Below are 26,200 nucleotides of genomic sequence, written 5' to 3' on the forward strand. Positions count from 1 at the left end.
GTTGCCTCTTGAGCGTGCCTTTATGATCCGCACTGGCGACAGCATGCTTTGTCTTTCCTTAGAAAGACTTTGTGCCTGTTCTCACTTGACCAGATACTGTGTATGGAGCACTTGCTGGCAGTAGGCCAAGCTCTGCACATTCATAAATCGCTTTGTCTCACAGCACCCTGAGCTGTAGGTACCTTTGTTGGCCATATTTTCTAGATGAAGAGACGAAAGCCCAAGAGAACCCTGTTAGTGCTCGGCCAGATCAAAGGAGGCAAAACAGCATGCCTGCCTTCATGAGCTGTGTGGATGAATGAGGGTCGGCCTAGGGCTGTCCTCTGGTGGTCTGTCTGTGGGTAGAGGCAGCAGGTGGGCCTTGTTCCTGGAACTGCAGAAGCAGACAACCAAGCATAGAAAATGCATGTGTCCCTCTTCTGCCCCAACAGAAGCATCGTCTTTTGCTTTCTTTTTCTTTTTCATTACAGATATGATAGGTAGGTTTTTCCTATGGTGTAAGCATTTCTGCTGTTGGATGTTGTTTGCTGTTTGAAGACCTGCCTAACTCATCTCAGTAGGCTGTATAAATCCTTTAACGAAGATTGGCCCTTTTCTGTAATGAGAAAAAATATGGTTGCTGAAGAACCTATCTCGAGAATACACTATTGACAGACTCTCACTCTATTTATACGTCTCACGTCCTAGAATTACTTGCACAGCATTGTGACTATTTCTTTTTTTTTTTTTTTTTTTTTTTTTTTTTTTTTTTTTTGAGACGGAGTCTCACGCTGTTGCCCAGGCTGGAGTGCAATGGCGCGATCTCGGCTCACGGCAAGCTCCGCCTCCTGGGTTCACGCCATTCTCCTGCCTCAGCCTCCTGAGTAGCTAGGACTACAGGCACCCGCCACCGCGCCCGACTAATTTTTTGTATTTTTAGTAGAGACGGGGTTTCACTGTGGTCTCGATCTCCTGACCTTGTGATCCGCCCGCCTCGGCCTCCCAAAGTGCTGGGATTACAGGCTTGAGCCACCGCGCCCGGCCTTGTGACTATTTCTTATATCCTAGAATCTGGAATTGATTTTGATGTTTAGAAGGCCAGAGCTTACTTAGTAAATGCCACGCTGTGACTTTAGCTTACCATTTTGTACTTTTTTCTGTGGGAAATAACAAAAAAAATTTTGATCGAGGATCTCTATTGATTTTACAGAGCTATTTTAGAGAAAGTAGTTCTCATTTAATGAGCACTTTACGTTGGACTTTCCATCTTAACAAGACACTGCCCCATGTGGAACTCTATCTTCACAACACCTGAGCTGCCCAGTGGTGTCAGATTGACTGGCGTCAGTTTAACCCCATTAAGTTTAAAGGATCTGTGCACCCTCATCCAGAAACAAAGCTACGCCTTCGGCTGGCGTGACCTGCCTGCCAGCAGAGACTTGCGGGGAGGTCCAGGCCACAGCTCTCATTCAGCTCCTGGAGTCAGAGCTGCAGGATGGCTCTTGGGGCTCCTTGAAGCCTGTCCAAATGTACTTGGGACAGATTTTTTGTTTGTTTTTTCCCAGAGGAACCTGTTAACCATTCAGCCATTAGGTCTTTGCTGTAACTGTCTATTTTTAATTTTCTGGCAGTGCTCTCTGAGAATTCAGCAAAGCCCCAAGAGAAAATAGAGTAAGCTGTCTTAGGCCCCTGTAGCTGTGGTCACAGCACTTCCTGGTGTGACAAGGATTCAGACCCCCTGGGAGCCCCTTGGCTGTCCTCAGCACTGTCTGTTCCTCCTCAGGCTCTGCCTGGCACCCTACCCTCCCTGGCACTCTTTCCTCGTCAGGCCACTCTTTGCCACTCTGAGACTCCAGCTCCTGTCTGATTTGCGCACCCTGCTTGACTGATGTGTTTTTCCTCCTCTCTGTGTGTGAGGGTGTTGTCACCGCCTCACGTCGGCTCTGAGTGTGTAGTGTCTCGCTGCATGGCAGAAACAGACCTGGAGAAGTCCTTTGGCTTGGCCAGTATCGTGTTGCTGACAGGTGGTGGATCAAGGGTTAAATGTAGGAAGTCCATGTTCTGTCCACTTTGACAAGCTATTTTGTACATTTAATCCATACAAGGGAACAATACCTGCACCACAAGGTTTAGGAGATTTTCAGTGAGAGTGGACGTGAAGAGTGTTTCGTAAACAATAAAGCAGTTTATAGTCATTTATGATTCTCAGCTTTGCATGAACCTGAGGGATGCCAGGCCACTTGCTCTAGGAGCCCATATTCTGGTTTCTTTGTCCTAAACTACTTTTTGGGCCTTTTCCTAAAAATATACATTCTAAGAGTCAAGGTAGGCCCGGCGTGGTGGCTCATGCCTGTAATCCCAGCACTTTGGGAGGCCAAGGCAGGCGGATCATGAGGTCAGGAGATCGAGACCATCCTGGCTAACACAGTGAAACCCCGACTCTACTAAAAAGTAGAAAAAATTAGCCAGGTGTGGTGGCGGGCACCTGTAGTCCCAGCTACTTGGGAGGCTGAGGCAGGAGAATGGCATGAACCTGGGAAGCAGAGCTTACAGTGAGCCAAGATCATGCCACTGCACTCCAGCCTGGGCGACAGAGCGAGATTCCGTCTCAAAAAAAAAAAGAGTCAGGGTAACAGTGTTCCTAATTTGATGCGTGGATGAGAGTTCATGTCAGTTTTCATCGAGGCCGAAAGTTAAACCTGAGCCATTTTCCTGTCCGGCCGCACATTGTGACAGGCTGGGCACACTGACTCACACCTGTAATCCTGGCACTTTGGGAGACTGAGACAGGAGGATTAACTAAGACCACGCTTTCAAGACCAGCCTAGGAATATAGTGAGGTGCCGTCTCTTTTAATTTTTAAAAAATAGTCCTTGTGGCTGACTCTTACCATGCCAGTCCCCATCTCCAAGAGCCCCCGTGGGAATATATTCAGTGGCTGCCTTTTGTGAAGTGGGGCCTTTTGTCCGGCCACCTAGCCCCAGGGCACTTGTGGCCTGGGCGTGTTTCTGCCAGCAGGGACTTGAAAGTGTCTGGCAGAGAATGAAGGGAGGCTGGAAAGGGAGCGGGGGCCGTGGGAAGAGAAGGCGGCGCCGGCAGGCTGAGTGCACGTCGGTGATGAGATACGGAGATCCATGATTGAACTTCTGGTGTGTCTTAGCCCACTGGGGCTGCTGTGATGAAACACCGTAGACTGACTCATCAGCAGCAGGAGTCTATTGCTCACAGCTCTGGAGGCTGGAGGCCCAGGGTCGAGGCACTGGCAGATTCCATATCTGGTGGGGCCCTGCTTCCTGGTTGACAGCCAGCACCTGCCCACTGCATCCTTGTGTAGTGGAAGAGGCAGGGGAGCTCTCTGGGGTCTCTTTCATAACCCCATTCTTGAGGTTTGTCCACTCTCGTGACCTTATCACCTCCCAGAGGCCCTGCCTCCTGAAACCATTACTGTGGAGTTAGAGTTTCGGCCTGTGAATTTTGGGGGACATGAACATTCAAGACTAATATTCTTTCAGTATTCCGATTACTAAATGATGTGTAGTATTCGGTGGAGAAAGCAGCTGAAATTAAGGGGTTAAAATTGTAATAATGGCCAGGTGCGGTGACTCATGCCTGTAATCCCAGCACTGTGGGAGGCTGAGGCCAGTGGATCACAAGGTCAGGAGTTCAAGATCAGCCTGACCAACATGGTGAAACCCTGTCTCTACTAAAAATACAAAAAATTAGCTGGGCTTGGTGGCACATGCCTATAATCCCAGCTACTCAGGAGGCTGAGACAGGAGAATCGTTTGAACCTGGGAGGCAGAGGCTGCGCTGCAGTGAGCTGAGATCGCGCCAGTGCACTCCAGCCTGGGCGACAGAGCAAGACTCCACCTCAAAAAAAGAAAAAAAAATTGTAATAATTAAATTGGCCAGCATTTTTTAAAGTTTTCCTTAGCAGTTCTGTACAGACTCACTAGATAGTGTTTTATTCTTAAAGAAGATTAACACATGCTGGCAGGACCACTGCAGACAAATGGTAAGCAATGTTTTTATCAAAACATGACTTCATCTTCCCTCACCCACGTGATTGAGAGCTGAGACGTAGAAGTTCTGTCTGTGTTCAGTGCTATGGGTGAACAGCACAATGAGAAAAGCAGGGAAGGTGAACTCAGCTCTTGTGGGAGGGCACTGCTGACCCTCTTGGCCTTCAGGTCCACAGTGGTGACAGGATTCTTAAATGCCTGAGTGGGTCTCTAAATGTCTCTTTAAGCACAACTTACTCCAGAAAATCAAGCCTGAATCCCAGGGCTTTACTGTAACTGCACAACCAACATCTTAGGCTTTGTAGATGTCTTAGCTTTGACTTGACTTCATGTGTACATTTTGGTGTGAGCTGGCTGTTAATTACTTAAGTGCGAGAAAAGACCGTATTAATAGCTTTCCTAAATAGGTTGAAATCTTTCGTTTTCTAAATGAGACAAGTAGGAGACGATGGGTGTGTTTCTTTTCTGGGCCAGGTACCTGGCAGCTGCTAGAGCCCGCGGAGTGTCTTTGGGAAGGTTTGAGTGAGATGTGTCCACACGTCTCCCCGGCCAGGTGGTGGGCTCCGTGGTAGGAGCATAGGACAGGCCCAGTGCATCATCCCGCGTCCCCTCACTCCGCTCGTAACTCAGAGTCAGAGACACACGTCCAGGAGCCTCATCATGTAATAGGAACTCGGGTTTTAAAAGCTTAGTGCATCTCCCTAATCAAGTAAGATGTACCACGTCAGTCAAAAAATGACCAAATTTAAAAGATATCCTTTAGGCTTTGCCTGAACACAGGATCTCTTTAAAAAAAAAAAAAAAAAGGATACCGTTTTAGGCTAAGTGCGTTAAAATTCCTACAATCAGGCCGGGCGCGGTGGCTCAAGCCTGTAATCCCAGCACTTTGGGAGGCCGAGACGGGCGGATCACGAGGTCAGGAGATCGAGACCATCCTGGCCGACACGGTGAAACCCCGTCTCTACTAAAAAATACAGAAAACTAGCCGGGCGCGGTGGCGGCGCCTGTAGTCCCAGCTACTCGGGAGGCTAAGGCAGGAGAACGGCGTGAACCCGGGAGGCGGAGCTTGCAGTGAGCTGAGATCCGGCCACTGCACTCCAGCCTGGGCGGCAGAGCGAGACTCCGTCTCAGAAAAAAAAAAAAAAATTCCTACAATCAGATTTACGATATTAAAGAGATGGAAATCACATACCAAGGGAACACAATTAACTTTAGGGAAAAAAATCAAACATGAGGACCATGGTGGACAGCATCTTTCCTTCAGGAAACAGTTGTTGGATTTGAGACAGCTAGCATGGAGTCCAAAAGGCCTGATCTTGAATATTCTGCTAGTAGAATTCATGAGTAAATGGTTCTTCTTTCTGCTGGTCAGATCATGATTAGAAGCATCTTCCTGTTCTTGGACCGCACCTATGTGCTGCAGAACTCCACGCTGCCCTCCATCTGGTGAGTGTCCTCACAGGGCAGAGCTGCGTCTTCGCTGCAGCTGATGCCTTCCGTCCCATTTGTGTCTTCGGCAGGCTAAGATGGTAAAGTGTGTGTGATTACTTGTGCCTTCCTTTCTTCATCCAAAATCATTAATGTGAACGTAGGAGTCCAGGTGGGTCTTAGCCTTGAAACACCAGGTGCCTGGCCAGCAGCGAGGAGTAGAGCAGGAAGCTGGGACAGGCGGCTGACTTTGGTCATGAGGGTGGAAACAGAGGGCCTTGGTTTCTCTCTGACAACTGGAGTTTGAGCCTGGAGCAGCTCTTTCCAGCACTGCAGTCGAAACTCTGAGAGACTGCCTGCTGCCCATGGGGTCATAGCCCTGAGGCTGCGTGGCCCCTGTGGAATGGCTTGCTCAGCCTCCTGGCCTCCTGAGCACATAGACAGCACTCATCATCCGTCATCTTTCGGGGACTGTATACACTAGGGGTTCTGGGGCCCCTCCTCAGCAGCATTCACGGCCACTGACCCCTGCATGTCATCTGCTGACCCCCATGTGTCCTGTGACCACTCCACGTGCTGAGTCCTGCCGCCTCCTGCAAGCCGACCTTGGACAAAAGCTGTGTCCGTCTCACCATCCGATTTGTCTTGTTCTCTGTTCACCGTCTAATTGGTCTTGTTCTCTGTTAATGGAGTGTTTCATTCTTCTCACATTCAAACATAAAAGTGATGTTGTGCCTTCTCATGACCTTTAAACCCAAGTTCTTTAAAATGTGCCTGCTTTTCCTACCCCCACCCACTGGGCACACTGACCCAAGGCAGTGTGATTTCTGCCTTCGGCATGTAGAGATTGCTCTTGTCTGAGATGTCAGTGACCTGCAAGTTACCAAATCCAGCAAGCCTTTTTTGTCCTTATTTTATACAATATCTGTGCAATTTTGGACACCCTGTCCTTGTTGAAGCTCCCTTAATGCCATTTGTCCCTTTGACTTCCTGGTGGAACCCCCACACATCTCCTAGCAGACATCCACGTAGTCTATGAGAAGGCAGACGCTGACAGAAAGGACAGCCTGTGTTCCGGGAAACAATGGAGATAATAAAAGTGATCATAGTAGCTTATTTAGCATTTACTCTGTGCAAAGGACTGTTTCCTACTAATGTATTTAATCCCTAGAGCAGCTCTATGACGTGACCATTGTAACTCCCCTTTTATACAAACTAAGGCACGTAAGTTGAAATAACTTGCCCTACCTGGATTGTCCAGCCCATAGTCTAAATGCTTTTCAAAAATTATTATTATTATTTTTAGAGACGGGGTCTCACTCTGTTACCCAGGCTGGAGTGCAGTGGTGCAGTCATAACTCACTGCAGCCTCAAACTCCTGGGCTCAAGTGATCCTCCTGCCTTGGCCTCCCCTGTAGCTGGGACTATAGGCACGCACCACCACATCCAACTAACTTCTAAAAATTTTTTTGTAGAGCCAGGATCTCACTATGTTGCCCAGGCTGGTCTCAAACCCCTGGCCTCAAGCAATCCTCCCACCTCAGCCTCCCAAAGTGCTGGAATTACTTGTGTGAACCACCATGCCCAACATTAAACTCTTAATTTGTAAACATAGTGTATACCATAACCGTCATACAAACTACAAACATCATTTATAGAATAGAATAAATGATACCACCTCCAGTCTACCACAAGAGGCTAAAAACCCGAATGTGAGCATCAGTACAACAAGAATCCTGGTTGAGGGGTGTGTGGGCAATGCGTGGTGAGGACATTATCCATCTCTGGGATGGGGAGGAGGGCTGAGGGTCAACCTTGGCCTGTGCTTTGGAGAATGAGCAAGGGTGGTCAGGCAGCTAAGAAAGAAAGAGTAGGGCCGGGCGCGGTGGCTCAAGCCTGTAATCCCAGCACTTTGGGAGGCCGAGACGGGCGGATCACAAGGTCAGGAGATCGAGACCATCCTGGCTAACACGGCGAAACCCCGTCTCTACTAAAAGCACAAAAAATTAGCCGGGCGAGGTGGCGGCGCCTGTGGTCCCAGCTACTCGGGAGGCTGAGGCAGGAGAATGGCGGGAACCCGGGAGGCGGAGCTTGCAGTGAGCTGAGATCCGGCCACTGCACTCCAGCCTGGGCGACAGAGCGAGACTCCGTCTCAAAAAAAAAAAGAAAGAAAGAGTAGAAGGAAGGAAGAAGTAAGTTCAAAGCCGAGTATCTCCTGCCGCTGATGGCTAGGACAGCAGCATGACCGGAAGAAGCCCGTGTGGGGCCTGGGCGGGTGGGGAGGGGTGGAGCTGCTGAGGGCCCTGAAGGGTTTTCAGCTGAGGTGGTGGTTTTGAAGAGAAGATCCCTGTGGCAGGGTGGAGAGTCACAGAAGTGGAGACCTGAGCCTTTCTAAGCACTGGCTACCTGCCTGGCACTGCCCCAAGGGCTTCACAGGCAGGAGCTAATAGCGTTTGAGCCTCATTTTACAGCTAAGGAAGGAAAGGCACAGAGACATGAAGCTTCTTGCCCAGGGTCACACAGCTAGCAGGTAGTAGGGCCAAGATTCAAACCCAGGCAGCTGCCTCGAGCCAGAAGTCTGGCCATTGCACCTTCCTGCCCCTGCTGTGGTGAAGTGCACAGAAGACCTGGTGTGCAGCAGGCCTGGGAGCGACAGGATGCCTGTGGCGGTGTGGTGGGCAGTCAAGGGCAGTGCGTGTCTCCGCCACCGAGTGACTCCCAGGGCCCTCTGCACGCCTCTGTGGCACCCACCGCTGCGGCTGCTGCCACCACTGCCACCATAATTCATATTATTATTACTGCCACCGCCAACACCCACCTACCACTGTTTCTACTGCCACCACTATCCACCCACCATTACTGCTGCCGTCACCGCTACCACCTGCCCACCACTGTATTACTGCTGCTGCCACCACCAGCACCACTCCTGCCCTGAGGTGCCAGTTCAGGATTTCTGGCTGGAGCCCAGCATCTGTATTTTTGGCCCCTCCTTAATGGAGTACTTGGCCATTGGGGGCAGCAGGAGTGTTGAAGCAAAGCACGGAACCCCCAACATGGGTTTTGTGGACAGTCACTGGCAGCTGAAACATCTTCGTAACATTCCTCAGGCCGTGAGCTGAGGACTGCGATGAACTCTGAAAGCCGTGTGTCACCTTCTCTTCTTGGGAAAGCAGCAAACATTTGGTAGGAGAGCTCCCAGGGCTTGGAGAAGGGAAGCTGCTGGGATGTGCTCCGCAGAGGATATTGGGAAGAGAGTGTACCCTGAGGGCTGTTGCAGATGGTGGCAGGCAGGGCAGGTGGGGCAGGCAGGGTCGTGGTACCCGACTGAGCATCTCCAGTCACTCACCAGGAAGGTGGCAAGAACCCCGGGCTTCTGCCAGCAGATTATGTGATACCAATTTTGTTGTCAGTGGCATGCTTGGCCTAGCAATATCTCCAGGGACATGGAGCAGACAAGGCACACTAGACTGGCCGAAAAACAGAAGTTTTTAAAAAGAAATTGTTGGCACCTAGATGTAGAGAATTAGCTACTTCACATTTTTTGGATGATATTGAGTAGCATAGCTGGAGATAACACCCATAACTTCTAAAAAGCGAAACTAAAATGTATTGTTTCTTACTGTCTGTACAGGGATATGGGATTAGAACTGTTTAGAACCCATATTATTAGTGATAAAATGGTTCAAAGTAAAACTATTGATGGAATCCTGCTGCTGATCGAGCACGAGAGGAGCGGCGAGGCCGTGGACCGGAGCCTGCTGCGGAGCCTGCTGGGCATGCTGTCCGACCTGCAGGTGAGTGCTGCCTGTGCAGAAGATACCCGGGTACCTGCCCAGCTACTTGCACCAGAATAAATGGTTGTACCAAAGATGTTAAACAATGAAATCATAAAAGTGTTTGTTGAAGATAGAAGAGTCTTTAAAATCCCTAGGAGGGGAATGGCTCTCAAGCCAACACCACACCAGGTGCCACAAAAGGGAAGATGGATCAATATCACTATGTAAAATGCGCCTTTTTCATGGAAAATATACCACAAACAGACAAAACCAGATGACATACTCGGGGAGAATGTTAGCAACACACACAAAAGACAAAGGGTGAAGTTCTTTAGTGCAATGTGACCCCAAGGCACCGTAGGAAAAGAACAGAAGAGGGTCTGCCTGGCCGTTTTGGGAAGGACAGTGCAGCTGGCCGGCTGGGTGGCCACAGGCAGCTCCAAGTTCAGGTCATGGCAGCCTGCCCCGTCAGAAACTGGGATTTGTTAGCCCTTGAAAAGGTAGTTTCCTTTACTGAAATTGGTCAATAACTCTGCTCATTTCTTAGGTGTATAAAGATTCATTTGAACTGAAATTTTTGGAAGAGACTAACTGCTTATATGCTGCCGAAGGCCAAAGGTTAATGCAGGAAAGAGAGGTGAGATGATCGGATGCTTCCGAATCCCCTGGCTTCGTTTCTGCAGATGAGCATCTGGGAGGACTTTCCTCGTGTTTGCCTTTTCACACACACACAGATGTTTCATTGAAAATCTTCTGAAAGCTGCAGTCTTGCCAGAATCCCCAGTAATGAACTTCATTCTTAGTATACTAAGAATTTAGTTTATGTTAACTTAGAAACTATTGCCCTCCCCCCACAAGTAAAAATCTGTCAGATCGTTTCTGAAATAAGTAAAATAACTCAAATTTAAGCAAAATGATAAAAACATACACCTTAAAAATGAAAAATAAATACAAATGATAAAATTTTTTATTTGTGTGAAGCACTGCAAAAAATTTTCCCAAAAAAAGCCATGTGAAAAAACATATAGTAGTAATAGGAACCCAAAAAAACTTAACCACTTTTCCAGATACCAGAGCAAAATCATAAAGGAACCTGCCCCATAGACTGTCACCCAAATGGCACGTGCTGCTGCCCAGAATTGACCCTGGCCATTGGTTCCTTCATTCTGGCTTTGGAGAGGAAGTTTCATGTCAGATACTGAGCCCGGCTGCAGCTACCCCGGCAGAGCCTCAGGCCTTTCCTGCACTGTCTTGGGAAACATAGGTGTACTTTGAGGTCTCCTGCCACCATGTTGTTTGGTGTCCCCAGATGAACAGCCAGCTTGTTGACTTGCTTTTGCTGACCCATCTGTGCGGGGCAGGGTTGCCATTTAGCACCTCACCCTCCTACCAAGTGCTGCTCAGCTCCCTGTGGGCCCTGGGGATGGGAGAGGGTGTGCACAGACCCCAAAACTTAGTGGTGAGCAGGGACGAAAGAGAAGTGCAGCCTGGGCCCTGTTCTAGGATGGATGTTAATCTCGATCCTTTCTCCATGTCCCCCCAACACACTTGCATCCTACCTCTCCCTCCCTGTTAATCTGTGTTAATATTTGGCTTGAATACATATTCTGCTTTTCTTAAAAATTGCATATAAGGAAAATAAAATTTCAATCTCTTGGATAATGTTGACAGTCTTTTTGTTACTGATACGTTTGTTTTGTTTGGAAGGTTCCAGAATATCTTAACCATGTAAGTAAACGTTTAGAGGAAGAAGGAGACAGAGTGATCACTTACTTGGACCACGGCACACAGTAAGTACCGATCGCTCACCGAGCGTTCATGTCCTCACCACGGCTGGAGGGTTCTCCTGGCTGGTTATTGAAGTAAAGGGTGTCTCTGTCATTTCATTCAGCACTAAGAGTATTTTTGCACCTAGCATATTTTACTTTGTCATTTGTCCTTATTTGGCATTTACAAATTACAGTTTTTATCTAGTGCCTTGTCATAAGTTATTGTCTAAAGGGAGTAAATCTTGCTGAGATACTTGGCATCTTTGAGTTTTGAGATGGGCTATTTATGTTAACGGAGTATCACTGAATATTAGGCTATTTTGATTGTGCACTCATTTTATATCGCTTTAATTTTATTTATGGTGCTGTCACACAATTTTCTCTTTTCTTCTAATGTTTTTTTCCTGCAAACCTGAGGTTGATGAGTAGCTAGGGAAACAAAAAGGTTGAGATTATGTGAGTGTGCGTGTCAGGCACAGAATGTCCGTGTGATGGGAGGCAAGAACAGGGGCAGAGGGGACAGCAAGGGAGAGAAGTGAAAATGATACAGTGTGCAGCCGGGTGTGGTGGCTCACACCTGTAATCCCAGCACTTTGGGAGGCTGAGGTGGGTGGATCACGAGGTCAGGAGATCGAGATCATCCTGGCTAACCCAGTGAAACCCCATCTCTAGTAAAAATACAAAAAATTAGCCGGGCATGGTGGCGGGGGCCTGTAGTCCCAGCTACACGGGAGGCTGAGGCAGGAGAATGGCGTGAATCCGGGAGGCGGAGCTTGCAGTGAGCCAAGATCGCGCCACTGCACTCCAGCCTGGGTAGCAGAGGGAGACTCCATCTCAAAAAAAAGAAAAAGAAAATGATACAGTGTGCAGAACTGGGCCCCAGTAGGGAATGATAAAATGTACAGATGTGCAGAACAGGACTTGGTAGGACTCAGCAGAGAAAACAGGAAGGGAGATGAAAATGATACAATGTGCAGAACTGGACTCAGCAAGGTAAGGAAAGGGGCAGGCCGGATGAAGGAAAGAGGCAGGATTATGACAGAATCCAGCACGAAAACAGAGCGCGCAGAAGAGATGTGGTCACTCCGACGTGTGGAGTTGGAGGAGGCTGTGGGAAATCCAAAATCTCAAGCCAGACAGGGTGGCTCAGGGGCCATGTTGTGCTTCCATCCAACTGGGAGCAGAAAAGCAGCCCCCAGGAGACTAGGAAGCAGCAGCCAGGGAAGTCCAGGGGAGATGGTGGAGAGAGCAGCAGCCACAGCGAAGCCCCACAACCAGGGTATGCAGGTCACACACAGCCTCCCTGAGCCCTTTCTGCTCGTGTGGGAAGCAGGAGGCGGAATGTCGGCTCTGCCCTTCTCCATAAGATGGTAGGTTAAAACGTTCTTTATAAACTAGAAATGAAGGCTTGGGAAGATGGCTGAAATTAGCAATCCTTGGAATAAAGCAGATGGGTCCCTGCTTCCCTGGGCCTGCCCGTGAGCCTGTTTGTGCTGTCCAGTAGGGGGTTTTTAGAAAGTGCTTCCTTCAGAGTTATTAGCAACAGGAGTCGTCCATTTGCATGAGGAAATGCTCTTAACCTTCCGTTTCTGATTGCCTCTAGACTGCATCTGTCATAGACAAATGCCCCCATCTTTTACAGAGAACCAGTCTCTAAACTTTATTTCTAATGCTTATTCTCTTTGCCTTATGTAGGAAACCACTGATTGCTTGTGTGGAGAAACAGCTGTTAGGAGAACATTTAACAGCAATTCTTCAGAAAGGTAGATTTCCTAGTTGTTGTGCAAATTAAACTGAACAGTTATCCTTAATTCATTAGGAAAGTAAAGGGAGCATTACAAATAGCAATGTTAGGATGTTTGTTATTTTCATAAGACCGTCATTAAACTTCTTTTCTAATGAACATGTTAGCCATCCACAGGAGAAAAAAAATCAGAGAAAGAAGGGAAGGCACCTAGGGGAACTACATTCACTGCTAAAACCCCAGTGGCGGGAAGGCCCGGGGCCTTCTGTATCACACACATGCTGAAACCTGGGTGCAGCGAGCCTGATGCAGCTCCCTGAGGGACTCATTGCATGTGTCCGGCCATTCTCCACGCACACTCGGATGTAGGCGACTCAGGGAGCTGTTCAGGCTGTTAGATTTTCGTGAGGCTTCCCTCACCTGTGGACTTCGTGCATCTTAGTGTCAGATGAACTATCGCCTAGGTGGTCTGCTTAAGCAGAGCACACTTTTCTCCTGATTTTCTGGAGGAGAAGAGCATGTGTTCTTGTGCTGACTGGACAGCCTTAACGTCCACTTCTCCCCGCGTGCTGGCCACAGCAGGAAGATGGCTTCTAGCAGCCTGCACCTTTAAAATGGATGCTGATGTCTTCACCTCGATCTTTGTTTTATTGCTTTTATTTCTAGGCTTCAAAGTGTGCTAAATTCTGTGGAAATTATAATGAGCAGTCTAACCTGTATAACACTTTAGTACTTATTGTGATATTTCAGTGTTACTGTTTGAAACAATGTTACCTTCTAAAAGTCATTTTAATGTATTTGGAAAATACGAGATTTTTTTCAAGCCGTTGGAAACCTTCAAGTTTAATTTTGAGAATGCCCTAAATGTTATTCACATATATTCTGGTTTGGGTTCTACGTTGTCAGATAATGGCATTATGGCTAATGAGATCCTTAAAACAAGTGCAGCCAGAACAAAACCAAAAGGGAGGAGAATTAACATGATTGAGCATCTCCTGTTACAAACAGCTACACTTGATGTAAATATCTTTTAAAATGATTCTGTGAAATCATTATCCCCTTTCTATAAATAAGAAAACCAGGGCTTAAAACAGCCAGATATTGGTGCCTGAAATCACATTGCTTGTAAGTTGAGAGCCATGGGTCCAATCTGATTATGGTTTTTCTGCTTATTCCGTACTGAAACCTACACAGCTGGTGTAGTTTCACCTATCCGCCTAAAAACAAATGCATTCAGAATTTGTGTCAGGCGTTTTTTTGAAAGGAGTCACTTTATAAGAAAAAAGGCTAGGCATGGTGGCCCATACCTGTGACATCAGCACTTTGGGAGGCCCAAGTATCACTTTGGCCCAGGAATTCAAGACCAGCCTGGACAACAAAGAGAAACCCTGTCTCCACCAAAAAAATAAAATTAAAAAATTTTTTAAAGCCACAGGTGGTGCATGCCTAGGGTACCAACTACTCAGGAGGCTGAGGTGGGAGGATCACTTTGGCCCAGGAGGTTGAGCCTACAAAACTACAAAAGCCTGGGCGGCAGAGCTAGAGACCCTGTCTCAAAAAAAGAGAAAAAAAGAAAAAGAAAAAAGCCTGAGTGACAGAGCGACAGAGCCTGTCTCAAAAAAAAAAAAAAAAAAAGCTGGGCGCGGTGGCTCAAGCCTGTAATCCCAGCACTTTGGGAGGCCGAGATGGGCGGATCACGAGGTCAGGAGATCAAGACCATCCTAGCTAACCCGGTGAAACCCCGTCTCTACTAAAAAATACAAAAAATTAGCCGGGCGAGGTGGCGGCGCCTGTGGTCCCAGCTACTCGGGAGGCTGAGGCAGGAGAATGGCGTAAACCCGGGAGGCAGAGCTTGCAGTGAGCTGAGATCCGGCCACTGCACTCCAGCCTGGGCGGCAGAGCAAGACTCCGCTCAAAAAAAAAAAGAAAGAAAAGGCCGGGCGCGGTGGCTCACACCTGTAATCCCAGCACGTTGGGAGGCCGAGACGGGTGGATCACGAGGTCAGGAGATCGAGACCATCCTGGCTAACACGGTGAAACCCCGTCTCTACTAAAAAATACAAAAAACTAGCCGGGAGCGGTGGCGGGCGCCTGTGGTCCCAGCTACTCGGGAGGCTGAGGCAGGAGAATGGCGTGAACCCCGGAGGCAGAGCTTGCAGTGAGCCGAGATCGCGCCACTGCACTCCAGCCTGGGCGACAGAGCGAGACTCCGTCTCAAAAAATAAGAAAAAGAAAAAAGATTTCAAGTAAATAGTGGAAATTTACATAAATTATTCCAGTACATACTTTGTTGAGCAAAATTATTTAAAGAAAATGGTAAATTATATATGTAAAAGCTTACTCTAAATTGTATTAGAAGTATTTTAAAAATTAAAAAGTTACATTTTTTGAATTCTTAAGACATGGGTTTTAGGGCCGGGTGTGGTGGCTCAAGCCTGTAATCCCAGCACTTTGGGAGGCCGAGACGGGCGGATCACAAGGTCAGGAGATCAAGACCATCCTGGCTAACCCAGTGAAACCCCGTCTCTACTAAAAAATACAAAAAACTAGCCGGGTGAGGTGGCGGGCGCCTGTGGTCCCAGCTACTCCGGAGGCTGAGGCAGGAGAATGGCGTGAACCTGGGAGGCGGAAGTTGCAGTGAGCTGAGATCCGGCCACTGCACTCCAGCCTGGGCGACAGAGCAAGACTCCGCCTCAAAAAAAAAAAAAAAAAAAAAGACATGGGTTTTAGTAAGATAAAGTACAAAAAGTTTGTGTCAGTAGATCAGAATGTAACTGAGAGAAATAAACATTTGGAACTCTAGGTAAGAATTGTAGGCCGGGTGCGGTGGCTCAAGCCTGTAATCCCAGCACTTTGGGAGGCCGAGACGGGCGGATCACGAGGTCAGGAGATCGAGACCATCCTGGCTAACACGGTGAAACCCCGTCTCTACTAAAAAATACAAAAAAAAAAAAAAACTAGCCGGGCGAGGTGGCGGCGCCTGTAGTCCCAGTTACTCGGGAGGCTGAGGCAGGAGAATGGCGTGAACCCGGGAGGCGGAGCTTGCAGTGAGCTGAGATCCGGCCACTGCACTCCAGCCTGGGCGACAGAGCGAGACTCCGTCTCAAAAAAAAAAAAAGAATTGTAATTATAGCCCCACCGTATGTTTGCACACATCTTTAAACCACCTCATTTGTGTGGACATCGGGCCCATTGTGGGCAGAATCTGAGACTTTGTGAATTGGATGACTGTTCACTGTTTTGTGCTCTAACCTGGCTGCCTCTCAATAGTTACCATAAAGCAAGTATTTAGAAAATCTATGAGAGTTTTTCTAATTGAGGTATGGTTTTAGAAAACCCTTATAAACATTAAAAATCTAAAACACTGAAAACTTTTTTAAATGCTGTGTTAAATACTTCAAAATATCTGATGATATTTTTCTCTTATAGTTTAGGTGTGAATAAATTTAATCCACTATAAATTAGATTTGATAGCTTGTCCTTTTACATTGTCTGGCTGATGGACTAAATTAGAAGTATATTGGGAACATGAACCTCCCAGGTTAAATAGTTGGTGTAAACTGGATTTTCTGACTTGCTAACTTTAGTGAAATAAGAGGGCTTCAGTGACATGAAGAAGTAAATACATCTTCCAACATGCTCAGAAAAAATGAGGTTCACCTAATAGGATCCATCTCAGATATTTAACCAGATCAACCTTCTCATATACAGGCAGTGATGTGTAGAGCCGCCCAGTTTCTAAGCGGTGTATTGGCGTTCTTACCCTGCACGCTGTATTCTAGTTGAGTTATTGTTGTTAATGCTGCCCATGCTGTACTCTGCTGACGTGTACTGCACATCTCAGGGCTTGACCACTTACTGGACGAGAACAGAGTGCCGGACCTCGCGCAGATGTACCAGCTGTTCAGCCGGGTTAGGGGCGGGCAGCAGGCGCTGCTGCAGCACTGGAGCGAGTACATCAAGGTACTGGTGGGGTTTCGAGGCCGCAGGCGCGGGCGTTTCCTGCAGGGAGCAGAGCCCCTCCTGAGAACACCCAGTGCCCTGACAAAGGGAACTGGGCTGCTGGAGGGCCGGTTGGCATTTTCATCATAGATGATAGGGTGGATGGTAGTGTTCTATCTGCTTCCCCATCACCAGTGTGAATTTGCTTTTTAAGATAACACCAGCAGTGATTAGCACCATCCAGGTAGAAAGTATAACTTAAAGATCAACAGTTTTGCTCTTCTTCATCAGCGTAAATATTGGTTTAATTCTAAATCATGATTTTTCTGAAAGTAATCATTTTTGTAAATCTGCTTGTCAGACAAGATCTCCTCATGCCCTTAGCTCAGTGAGAACTATTATCTATTTGGCATATTAGGTAGCTTTATAGACTTTATTTCTTAACAGACCAAATTTAGGATTTGTTACTTAAACTTTCGCTTTCATGTTTCGAAAGCATTTCTTTGGCATCCCTGACAAGCCCAATCTAACCCGTCATAGAGTGGCTTCTTGGGCAGTACCCTGAGTTTTCACGTGTCCTGCCCAGGAGAACAGCCCCTCGGTGCTGACATAGGACCTCCCTGAAGACTAGGGGCTCTCGGCCCAGGGCACCACCCCACCAAGGGGACACTTGTTGATGTGTGGAGACGTTTGTGGCTGTCTGAACAGAGAGGGTACTGCTTGCTCTGCTGGGCAGCCCCGGGGTGCTGCTGAATGCACGAGGCAGCCCTCACCACAGAGAATCACCTGCCCAGAGTGCCAGTGTTGCCCAGCCCAAGAAACCTACTGAAGACCCTCTATAATGAGAAGCCATTCTCCAGATGCCCCTTACAGAAACAGGAGAACTGAGGTAAACATCAGGGCCCCTTCACAGATAACTCGTGTTTTCAGTATGTGCCAGTTGCATGAATTTTCCAGCTTAAATGGTGAGCGTTTAGCAGGAGTCTGTGTGTGTGCTTGCTGGTGACTATTCTTAGATCCCAGAATGAAAAGATAGATAAAATTTCCAGAGAATTACGCTGAGAGAAAAAAAAAAAAAAGCCAATCGCAGATACTTAACATGTTATTGCATAACATTCTGGAAATGGCAAAATTTGGAAATGGAGGACAGATGAAAAGTTACCGGGGTGTAGGGATGGAGCGGGGTGTGTGGTTATAAAAGGCCCCAGGAGGTAGCCTTCTGCAGGAACTGTTGGGGTTTTGGCCGAGGTCTAGATGTGCACACCCAGATGAGTTACAAGTCAACTGGGCCATCTGAAAAAGACCTGGGGGGTTATCAGTGTCAGTATCCCGGTTGAGATACTGTTCTGTAGTTTTGCAAACTTGCCATTGGAGGAAACTATGGAAAACAAAGATACTGGGATTGCTTTGCTATTTTTACTATTATGCAGCACTTTCATTATCTCATAAGATTTCCATTAAGTAAAAAAGATAAATGAAAGCATACGTGCTGCTTTATGGAATAATCAGACCTCAAGTCACGTATCAGTCCAGCTATGCAAAGCCGGCACACCTAGCAGCTCTCCCCACAAGGTCTTGTACAGCGACGTTGAATTGGAAGTTACAACTGAGTCACACTAAATTGGCCATAAAGCTACTGAAGATTTAGGTTTTTTGCCAGTGAGACAGTCTTCAGGGGATGAGAATATGTGCTAAAAAACTAGGAAAAGTTCACCTTTGCAATTTCCAGTCTGGGTAATAAAAATCAGTGAGTGACCGTCACCCCTGAGTGTCAGCAGTAAGCAGTTATGCTATAACAAAATAGTGGTTTCCATTCAACTCCACATGCCGTTATCAAAGTAAAGCTGTGCCCTTTCTGTTGGCATCTTTTTTTTTTTTTTTTTTTTTTTTTTTTTTTTTTTGAGACAGAGTCTCGCTCTGTCATCCAGGCTGGAGTGCCGTGGCATGATCTCAGCTCACTGCAACCTCCGCCTCCTGGGTTCAAGCATTACCCTGCCTCAGCCTCCTGAGTAGCTGGGATTACAGGCTCCCGCCACCACACCCAGCTAATTTTTGTATTTTTAGTAGAGACGGGGTTTCACCATATTGTCCAGGCTGATCTTGAATTCTGGACCTCGTGATCCACCCGCCTCGGCCTCCCAAAGTGCTGGGATTACAGGCATGAGCCACAGCGCCCAGCCTTCTGTTGGCATCTTTCCACCGGCCAGCTACCTCGTGTGTGTGTGTGACGTGTGAGTGCACGTGTGCATTGTATTGAGACACATTTTTTAAATCCAATAATTGTATTCAGTTCCTCTTGAGCAAATGTAGTTTATGTCATCAAATAGTTAACTTTTTTAGTGCCACACACTTTTAGGAATGTTTAATATAACATTTTTTAATTAAAAAAACAAACTAGGCTGGGCGCAGTGGCTCACGCCTGCAATCCTACCACTTTGGGAGGCCAAGGCGGGCGGATCATGAGATCAAGAGATCGAGACCATCCTGGCCAACATGATGAAACCCCCGACTCTACTAAAAGTACAAAACTTTGCCGGGTGTAGTGGTGTGCACCTGTAGTCCCAGCTACCTGGGAGAATCACTTGAAGCGGCAGGAGGAGGTTGCAGTGAGCCAAGATCATGCCACTGCACTCTAGCCTGGTGACAAAGCAAGACTCTGTCTCAAATAAAAAAAAAATACAAACTTAAAAAATGAGCTTTTCGTTATTTGAAGTGATGAAGAAAGAAAACTGTAGCTAAGAAGTCCCAAGAGGTATATTTAATTAATAAGAATTACCTTGTCTTGGAGGAACTTACACATAAACATTCTTTTAAAAGCAATGGACATTTTCCCAGTCATTTGTAAGTTCTCTCAGAAACAGAATCGTAAAAACAAGGCATTAATAATGTGTTTAATTGTATATTCACATCAAGCACAGGGCTCGTGCCTGTAAACCCAGCACTTCGGGAAATCACAGTGGGAGGGTTGCTTGAGGCCAGGAGTTCGAGACCAGCCTGGGCAGCATGACCGCGTCTCTACAAAACTTTAAAAAGATTGGCCAGATGTGCTGACCTGAGCCTGTAGCACCAACTACTCAGGAGGCTGAGGTGGGAGGATTGCTTGAGCTTGGGAGATCGAGGCTGCGGTGAACCGTGATTGTACCACCGCACTCCAGCCTCGGCTACAGAGTGAGGCCCTGCCTCAAAAAATAAATCAAAAAGTATATTCACTTAATTTTTGAGATGTGAATTCAATTTGTGAAACTTTTAAAGTTATTGCTTACTACTAAGAGTAATTTATATTAAACTATCCTGATTATATGATAGCAGGAGAAAATATTGTTTGGTATTATAAACGTATTGCTGAGTTGGTATTGATTTGCTTTTGTAGACTTTTGGGACAGCGATCGTCATCAATCCTGAGAAAGATAAAGACATGGTCCAAGACCTGTTGGACTTCAAGGACAAGGTGGACCACGTGATCGAGGTCTGCTTCCAGAAGAACGAGCGGTTCGTCAACCTGATGAAGGAGTCCTTTGAGACGTTCATTAATAAGAGACCCAACAAGCCTGCAGAACTAATCGGTAGAAAAGTATTTTCTTTTTTTTTTTTTTTTTTTTTTTTGAGACGGTCTCACCCATTTCTAGACAATTTTTTAATGTGGGAAAATAAGGCACAATCAACCAAAATGTTCAAGCTGCTCAAGGGGTGTGTGGAAAACGTTTTTATCAAGTCTTATTAGGACACACGTTTAAAAACTGACACACCTGCATGCATGGGTGGAGGAGGGCATTTCCTTAAGGGAAGATGAAGTAGGAATTTAGAAAAGAAGTGACGCTTGACTTCGCCAAAGAAGGGAGATCACCATCTTTGTATCCTCTAATCAGTATTAAAATAGGATAAAACCAGATGAGATCTCAAAAGATAGCATATTTTAAAATACTATTTTTAAGTTGTACAGTTTTTTCACAATAATATCAAAATGTATTTCAGAATTCATGGGCTTTCTCATAGGCTTTCTTTAGTCAGTAAATTTTTTAATTTGAAGGAGAAAGGGGGCAAAGAGAACTGTAATAGATGATACTAGATTGTTGATTACTGCTGAAGTGGAAGATGGAACATGGAGCTTATTGTGCAGTTGTCTACGTTTCTGTGTGTTCAAAATATTCTGTTACAAAATTTTGAAAAGAAAAAAACTAACAAACGCAACAGAAGGAATTCAGGAGGCAGTTTGCTTTGACTTTTGTACCTCTGTATCATTGTGGTTTCTCTAAAGAAAAGGAATGTTGAGCTCTTGGGAATTTGGGCTTCTGGAAGTCGTGAGTTCCGCCATCACGTGGGCACTTTGATCCTCCCTCCCGAACCACCTTACGATGGCTTGTGCAGCCTCAGAAACAGGAAGCCCGAGTAGAAATGCTTTTACCCTGCGTTGCTGCCTTGGATGCCCTGAGAAAGTCTTTCTCTTTGAGAAAGTCTCCTCTGAGTTCATGACACCAGATCCTAGAAATGGGCACTCCAGCGTCCAGGGCAGTCACGTCCTGAAACCTGAGCATGTGTTTACTGAACCCATTTTATTTTGAAATTCAGAAATTGCATTTAGAGATAAGAAAGATATTTAATCCTGCTTTAAACATTCAGTCCTGGCTTTGTTAAAATTTTGGGAAGTATTTACTTTCACGTGACTTGAGAAATACTTATCTTAGAAAATCAGATATTTGCTTTTTTGTCTTATAGTCATTTTGGGAAGGTTCCAGAATGTTCCTGTACATTGTTGCTTATAGAAATTGAAGATGCTCTTTTTTCTGATTTAGAGTGTTTACTATATTTATGCTCACAGCAAAGCATGTGGATTCAAAGTTAAGAGCAGGCAACAAAGAAGCCACAGACGAGGAGCTGGAGCGGACGTTGGACAAGATCATGATCCTGTTCAGGTTCATCCACGGTGAGACTCAGAAAATGCTGCGTATTCAAGAGGTGTAAACACAGGCCCTGCTTTCTCAAAGGAGGTTTAACATGAGAATGTCAGTATCAGTAGATCCAGTTTGCATTAGAATGAACTCTTAAGGGTTTTCAGCAGTTGAAGTTTAACATTTGCTTATCAACTCTCTGATGTCTTGATTATTCTCATCTGGTTATAAATAGGTAAAGATGTCTTTGAAGCATTTTATAAAAAAGATTTGGCAAAAAGACTCCTTGTTGGGAAAAGTGCCTCAGTCGATGCTGAAAAGTCTATGTTGTCAAAGCTCAAGCATGGTAAGCGTGTGGGGCCTGGGCTTCTCCCCTCTAACTGACGGTTGCTGTCCCGTGTGTTGCCCTGATCTCACTCCCTCCTTCGCTGTGTCCAGAGTGTGGTGCAGCCTTCACCAGCAAGCTGGAAGGCATGTTCAAGGACATGGAGCTTTCGAAGGACATCATGGTTCATTTTAAGCAGGTGAGTCGTGTTTCTTCAGGTAAAGCAGCTTTTTTAAGAGTATCTGTTTATGTGGTGGCTCATGCCTGTAACCCCAGCACTTTGGGAGGCAGAGGCAAGAGGCTTTCTTGAGGCCAGAAGTTCAAAACTACCCTGATCAACATAGCGAGACCCTGTCTCTACAAAAGAAAAATGTTTCGAATGAGCAGGTAGTCCTAGCTACTGGGGTGAGGCTGAAGGTGAGAAGATGACTTGAGCCCAGGAATTTGAGGCCGCAGTGAGCCATGACTGCACCACTGCATTCCAGCCTGGGCAGCAGAGTGAGACCTTGTCGTGAATGGGTGGATAGATAAGTACGCACATAGACAGATAGAGATGGCAGTACCTTGTCATAAGTAGATAAATAGATAAAGTAGGTAGATTCAATAGATTAGATAGAAAAAATGAATCTCACTCGAAACTGTGTAAGAAAAAAATTACACTATTAATGTTTCCCAAGTAAATTTTAAAAGGAGAAGAAAAAGAAGCTCTAAATGTGTGGCAAGAATTTGATTTCAGTGAGTCTGGTGGTGACACCTGAAGAAGGGAAAAAGGCAGTCCCAGTGAGGCATTGGATTTCACGGAATACATTCTGGGGACTGAGATAAATTCTGACGCAGCTGAAACTTTATATTGAAAATTACACGGTTTATTTTGTCTTAGGTTAATTATGTTTTATTACTTTCTCAAAACGGTTGTCTTGGATTTCTCTGTTTTTAGCATATGCAGAATCAGAGTGACTCAGGCCCTATAGACCTCACAGTGAACATACTCACAATGGGCTACTGGCCAACGTACACGCCCATGGAAGTGCACTTAACCCCAGAAGTAAGTGTGCGGAAGGCGTGCTGCCTGCTCCCGCTGTCATGCCCTTACCAAGCACAGATATGTCGCCTTCAAGAATTGTTTAATGGGGAGTTTTTAAAAATAGCCCACTCAGTCCGAAATCAAAAGTGCTCGTATATCCGCATTAGAAAGTGACAACTTTTGTCGCCCTCTGTGTCTCCTCCCAGTGCAGCCTGTGTCCACCTGCTGACCTGCGGGGCCCATGAGCACAGGCACTCGTTTTGGAAGTTATGGCTTGTTGAGCTGCAGTTCTTGTCTAGTTGTTCTTTCTTTCCATTGTAGACAGTGCTGAAGTCTTAGGAACGGCATTATTTAGGACTTTCCTTGTCAGCCACTACTTTAGCTACACTAAGCCCTTTAGTGGAGAGTTTGCACACCGGAGGTAGAATTCTGTGCTCAGCGAAGTGAAAATCAGCAGGAGATACAATACATGCACCGTTCATTGTAATACCAGGGAGAGGGAAGGGCTGAGACCAGCCTGGAATCATGGAAGACTTCCTGGAAAAGGTGTCCCTTAAGCCTGATCTCAAGTCAAGCTGAATAATGATTTCCTCAGCTGAGAAGGGAAGAAAGACTCACAGCTACAGTGGTTGGACAGTGTGATTCCTTTTCTTACCAGTCATAAGGGTCATGGCCAATGCTCCTTTAACAAAAGACAAATTAGGAGAAAACCATAACAAATTTATTTAATCTAAGTTTTATTTAACACAGCAGGCTTCAGAAGTGACGACCAAAGACCCAGGGAAGACTGTCCGTTGTTATACTTAGGGTTGATAAAGAATGGGCAGCCATGTAGAAATAGGTGGGTTAGTCTGTTTTGCATTGCTATAAAGGAGTTACCTGAGGCTGGGTAATTTGTAAAGAAAAGAGGTGTCATTGGCTTACAGTTCTGCAGGCTGTACAAGCATGGCCCCCGTGTCTGCGCAACTTCTGATGAGGTCCCAGGAAACTTTCACTCAAGGTTGAAGGCAAAGGGGGAGTAGGCTGGAGAGAGGGCGTAACAGGCAGTGAGGGAATGTCCCAGACTCCTTAACAATCAGATCTCATGGGAACTCATTACCGCAGGGAGGGCGCCAGGCCATTCATGTGGGATCCACCCCCATGACCCAAACACCTCCCACCAGGCCCCACCTCCAACACTGTGGATCACAGTTCACCGTGAGACTTAGAGGGAACAGACACCCAGACTCTTACCAATGTGGACAGAAGAGTACCATCTAACAGTAGTAGAGTAGTGGGGAGACCAGTAAGGCCTGTCTGTCCAGATTCTTCTTGTCCTCACTGGGCAGTGCTCTTTCCTCTCAGGTGTAGGCAAGACACATCTGGAACGACATCTTATGACTTAACTATCAGCAAGGTAGGTCAGAGAACTTCTTAATGTCCAGATCCTACACAGAAGGGCAGGAGAAGGATAGAGTAGTATCTCCAGGCTTTATGGCTGGCTTTGGGCAAGAGGGGTTTGAGTTTTCTCTGTCCTGCCTTGGGGAAGAGGAGTTCTCATTCCAGGAGAACTTTGGTGGAGAAGGTGGTGGGGTGGGAGAAGGTGAGTGAGAGACCTTGCTTCTGAGGCATCCTAGCCAGACTTAGAGAACATGTGCAGGACTCCTGCTCAAAGAAAGCCAGGCAGCCTGCTTTCCACATGGGCCACATGGTGCTGTCCCTTCCTCTCTCCACAGATGTTTGTGCTCCTGCACCGTTCCCTTTTCCCTTAATATTTGACCGGGTGTGGTGGCTCACGCCTGTAATCCCAGCACTTTGGGAGGCCGAGACGGGCAGATCACGAGCTCAGAAGATTGAGACCATCCTAGCTAACATGGTGAAACCCCGTCTCTACTAAAAATACAAAAATTAGCCTGGCGCAGTGGCGGGTGCCTGTAGTCTCAGCTACATGGGAGGCTGAGGCAGGAGAATGGCGTGAACCCGGGAGGTGGAGCTTGCAGTGAGTGGAGATCGCGCCACTGCACTCCAGTCTGGGCGACAGAGAGAGATTCCGTCTCAAAAAAAAAAAATTCTACTGGCTATTTCCCAAGAACATAAGCACCTGTCAAATGAGGACATTCACCCCGATGTAATACTTTCACCCCATTTCTGTTGGTTGTCTCAGGTATGTCCTTTGTGGTGTTTTTCTGGTACCCAGCTGAGCCCAGGACCCAGGCAGTCTTCGATGCTCCTTGTGAGTAGGTTCAGGTTGGGCAGGTCCAGCCAGATGCCCCGTGTCCCCATCAGGATCCTGGCAGGAGGTGCGCACGACCATGTGCCCCAGTATCTTGGTGACATGCGTAGAATCCTTCTGATAAGGTGCTAGCTGGTTTCTCCAAGGTATCGGTAGTGTTTTTCCTTTTGTAATCACTAAGGAATCTGTGAGGAGACATTTCAAGACTATGTAAACATCTTAATCCTCATCCAGCTGTCACCTGTGTGGCGATTCCTGCCTGAATTGATTTTTACTTTGGTGAATGGGGACTTTTTTCCAGCTCTATCATTTCTCTGTATTTAGAAGTTGGCGTTCTAAGGAAGAGCCCTTCTTTCCACCCCCTTTATTTACGTATTTATTTCTCTCTCTTTATATCATTATGAACTCATGGATTCTTAATTTTTGTACTTATTTTGATGCTTAAATTGTCCCATATGTGGTCCGTGGGCCACCCTTACGCTGGCTTCTTTGCTCTTTGACATGCCTACATCATTTGCTCTCCTGCAGATCCCGGCAACCACTCTCTGCTTCCTGTCTGTATGGATTTGCCTCCATTCGATATTTCACAGAAATGGAATCACACAATATGTGAACTTTTGTGTCTGGCTTCTTCCACTTAGCATGCTGTTTTCAAAGTCCATCCGTGCTGTACCATACGTCAGCGCATTATTCCTTTTCTGGCTGAATAACATCACAGTGTATCGATAGGTCACATGGCGTTTCTCCATTCACCAAATATTGGGCATTTGGGTTATTTCCACCTTTTGGCCGCTGTGAATCATGCTGCTGTGAACATGGGTGTACAAGTTTTAGTTTGAACACCTACGGTCACTTCTTTTGGGGTATGTACCTGGGAGTGGAACTGCTGGGCCATGCAGGAACTTGAAGTTTAAGTTACTGAGGAATTGCCGGACTGTTTCCCTCAGCAGTTGCAGCAGCTTTTATCCCAGTTAGCAATCACGAGAGCTTCGCACCTTCTCACCTACACCTGTGATCGGCCTCTTTCGTTGTCGCCATCCCTGTCCGTATGAGCTAGTCTCTTGCCGTGGTTTGCACTTCCCTGATGACTGTT

The 26,200-nt window shown here is 46.6% G+C and overlaps 1 protein-coding gene across 7 annotated transcripts in view; it reads left to right on the forward strand.

Moving 5' to 3' along the window:
- The window catches only part of CUL4A (cullin 4A), a 58,592-nt gene that overhangs the window by 16,775 nt on the left and 15,617 nt on the right, over positions 1-26,200 (forward strand). For 5 of the 7 annotated variants that reach the window (XM_015439556.4, XM_045377534.3, XM_065533017.2 and 2 more), the window contains 12 exons: positions 3,925-3,994; positions 5,374-5,447; positions 9,061-9,223; positions 9,753-9,842; positions 10,913-10,995; positions 12,670-12,737; positions 16,563-16,681; positions 20,031-20,223; positions 21,477-21,581; positions 21,782-21,892; positions 21,985-22,070; positions 22,809-22,916. In XM_015439556.4, coding sequence (XP_015295042.1) covers positions 3,925-3,994; positions 5,374-5,447; positions 9,061-9,223; positions 9,753-9,842; positions 10,913-10,995; positions 12,670-12,737; positions 16,563-16,681; positions 20,031-20,223; positions 21,477-21,581; positions 21,782-21,892; positions 21,985-22,070; positions 22,809-22,916 — 1,270 coding nt within the window. Of the gene's footprint in view, positions 1-3,924; positions 3,995-5,373; positions 5,448-9,060; positions 9,224-9,752; positions 9,843-10,910; positions 10,996-12,669; positions 12,738-16,562; positions 16,682-20,030; positions 20,224-21,476; positions 21,582-21,781; positions 21,893-21,984; positions 22,071-22,808; positions 22,917-26,200 lie in introns of those variants that run through there. The other 2 variants (XR_012426602.1, XM_074021486.1) reach the window with 2 other exon arrangements.

Source organism: Macaca fascicularis, chromosome 17 (genome assembly GCF_037993035.2).
Source record: "Macaca fascicularis isolate 582-1 chromosome 17, T2T-MFA8v1.1".
In the NCBI taxonomy this organism is placed as follows: domain Eukaryota; kingdom Metazoa; phylum Chordata; class Mammalia; order Primates; family Cercopithecidae; genus Macaca; species Macaca fascicularis.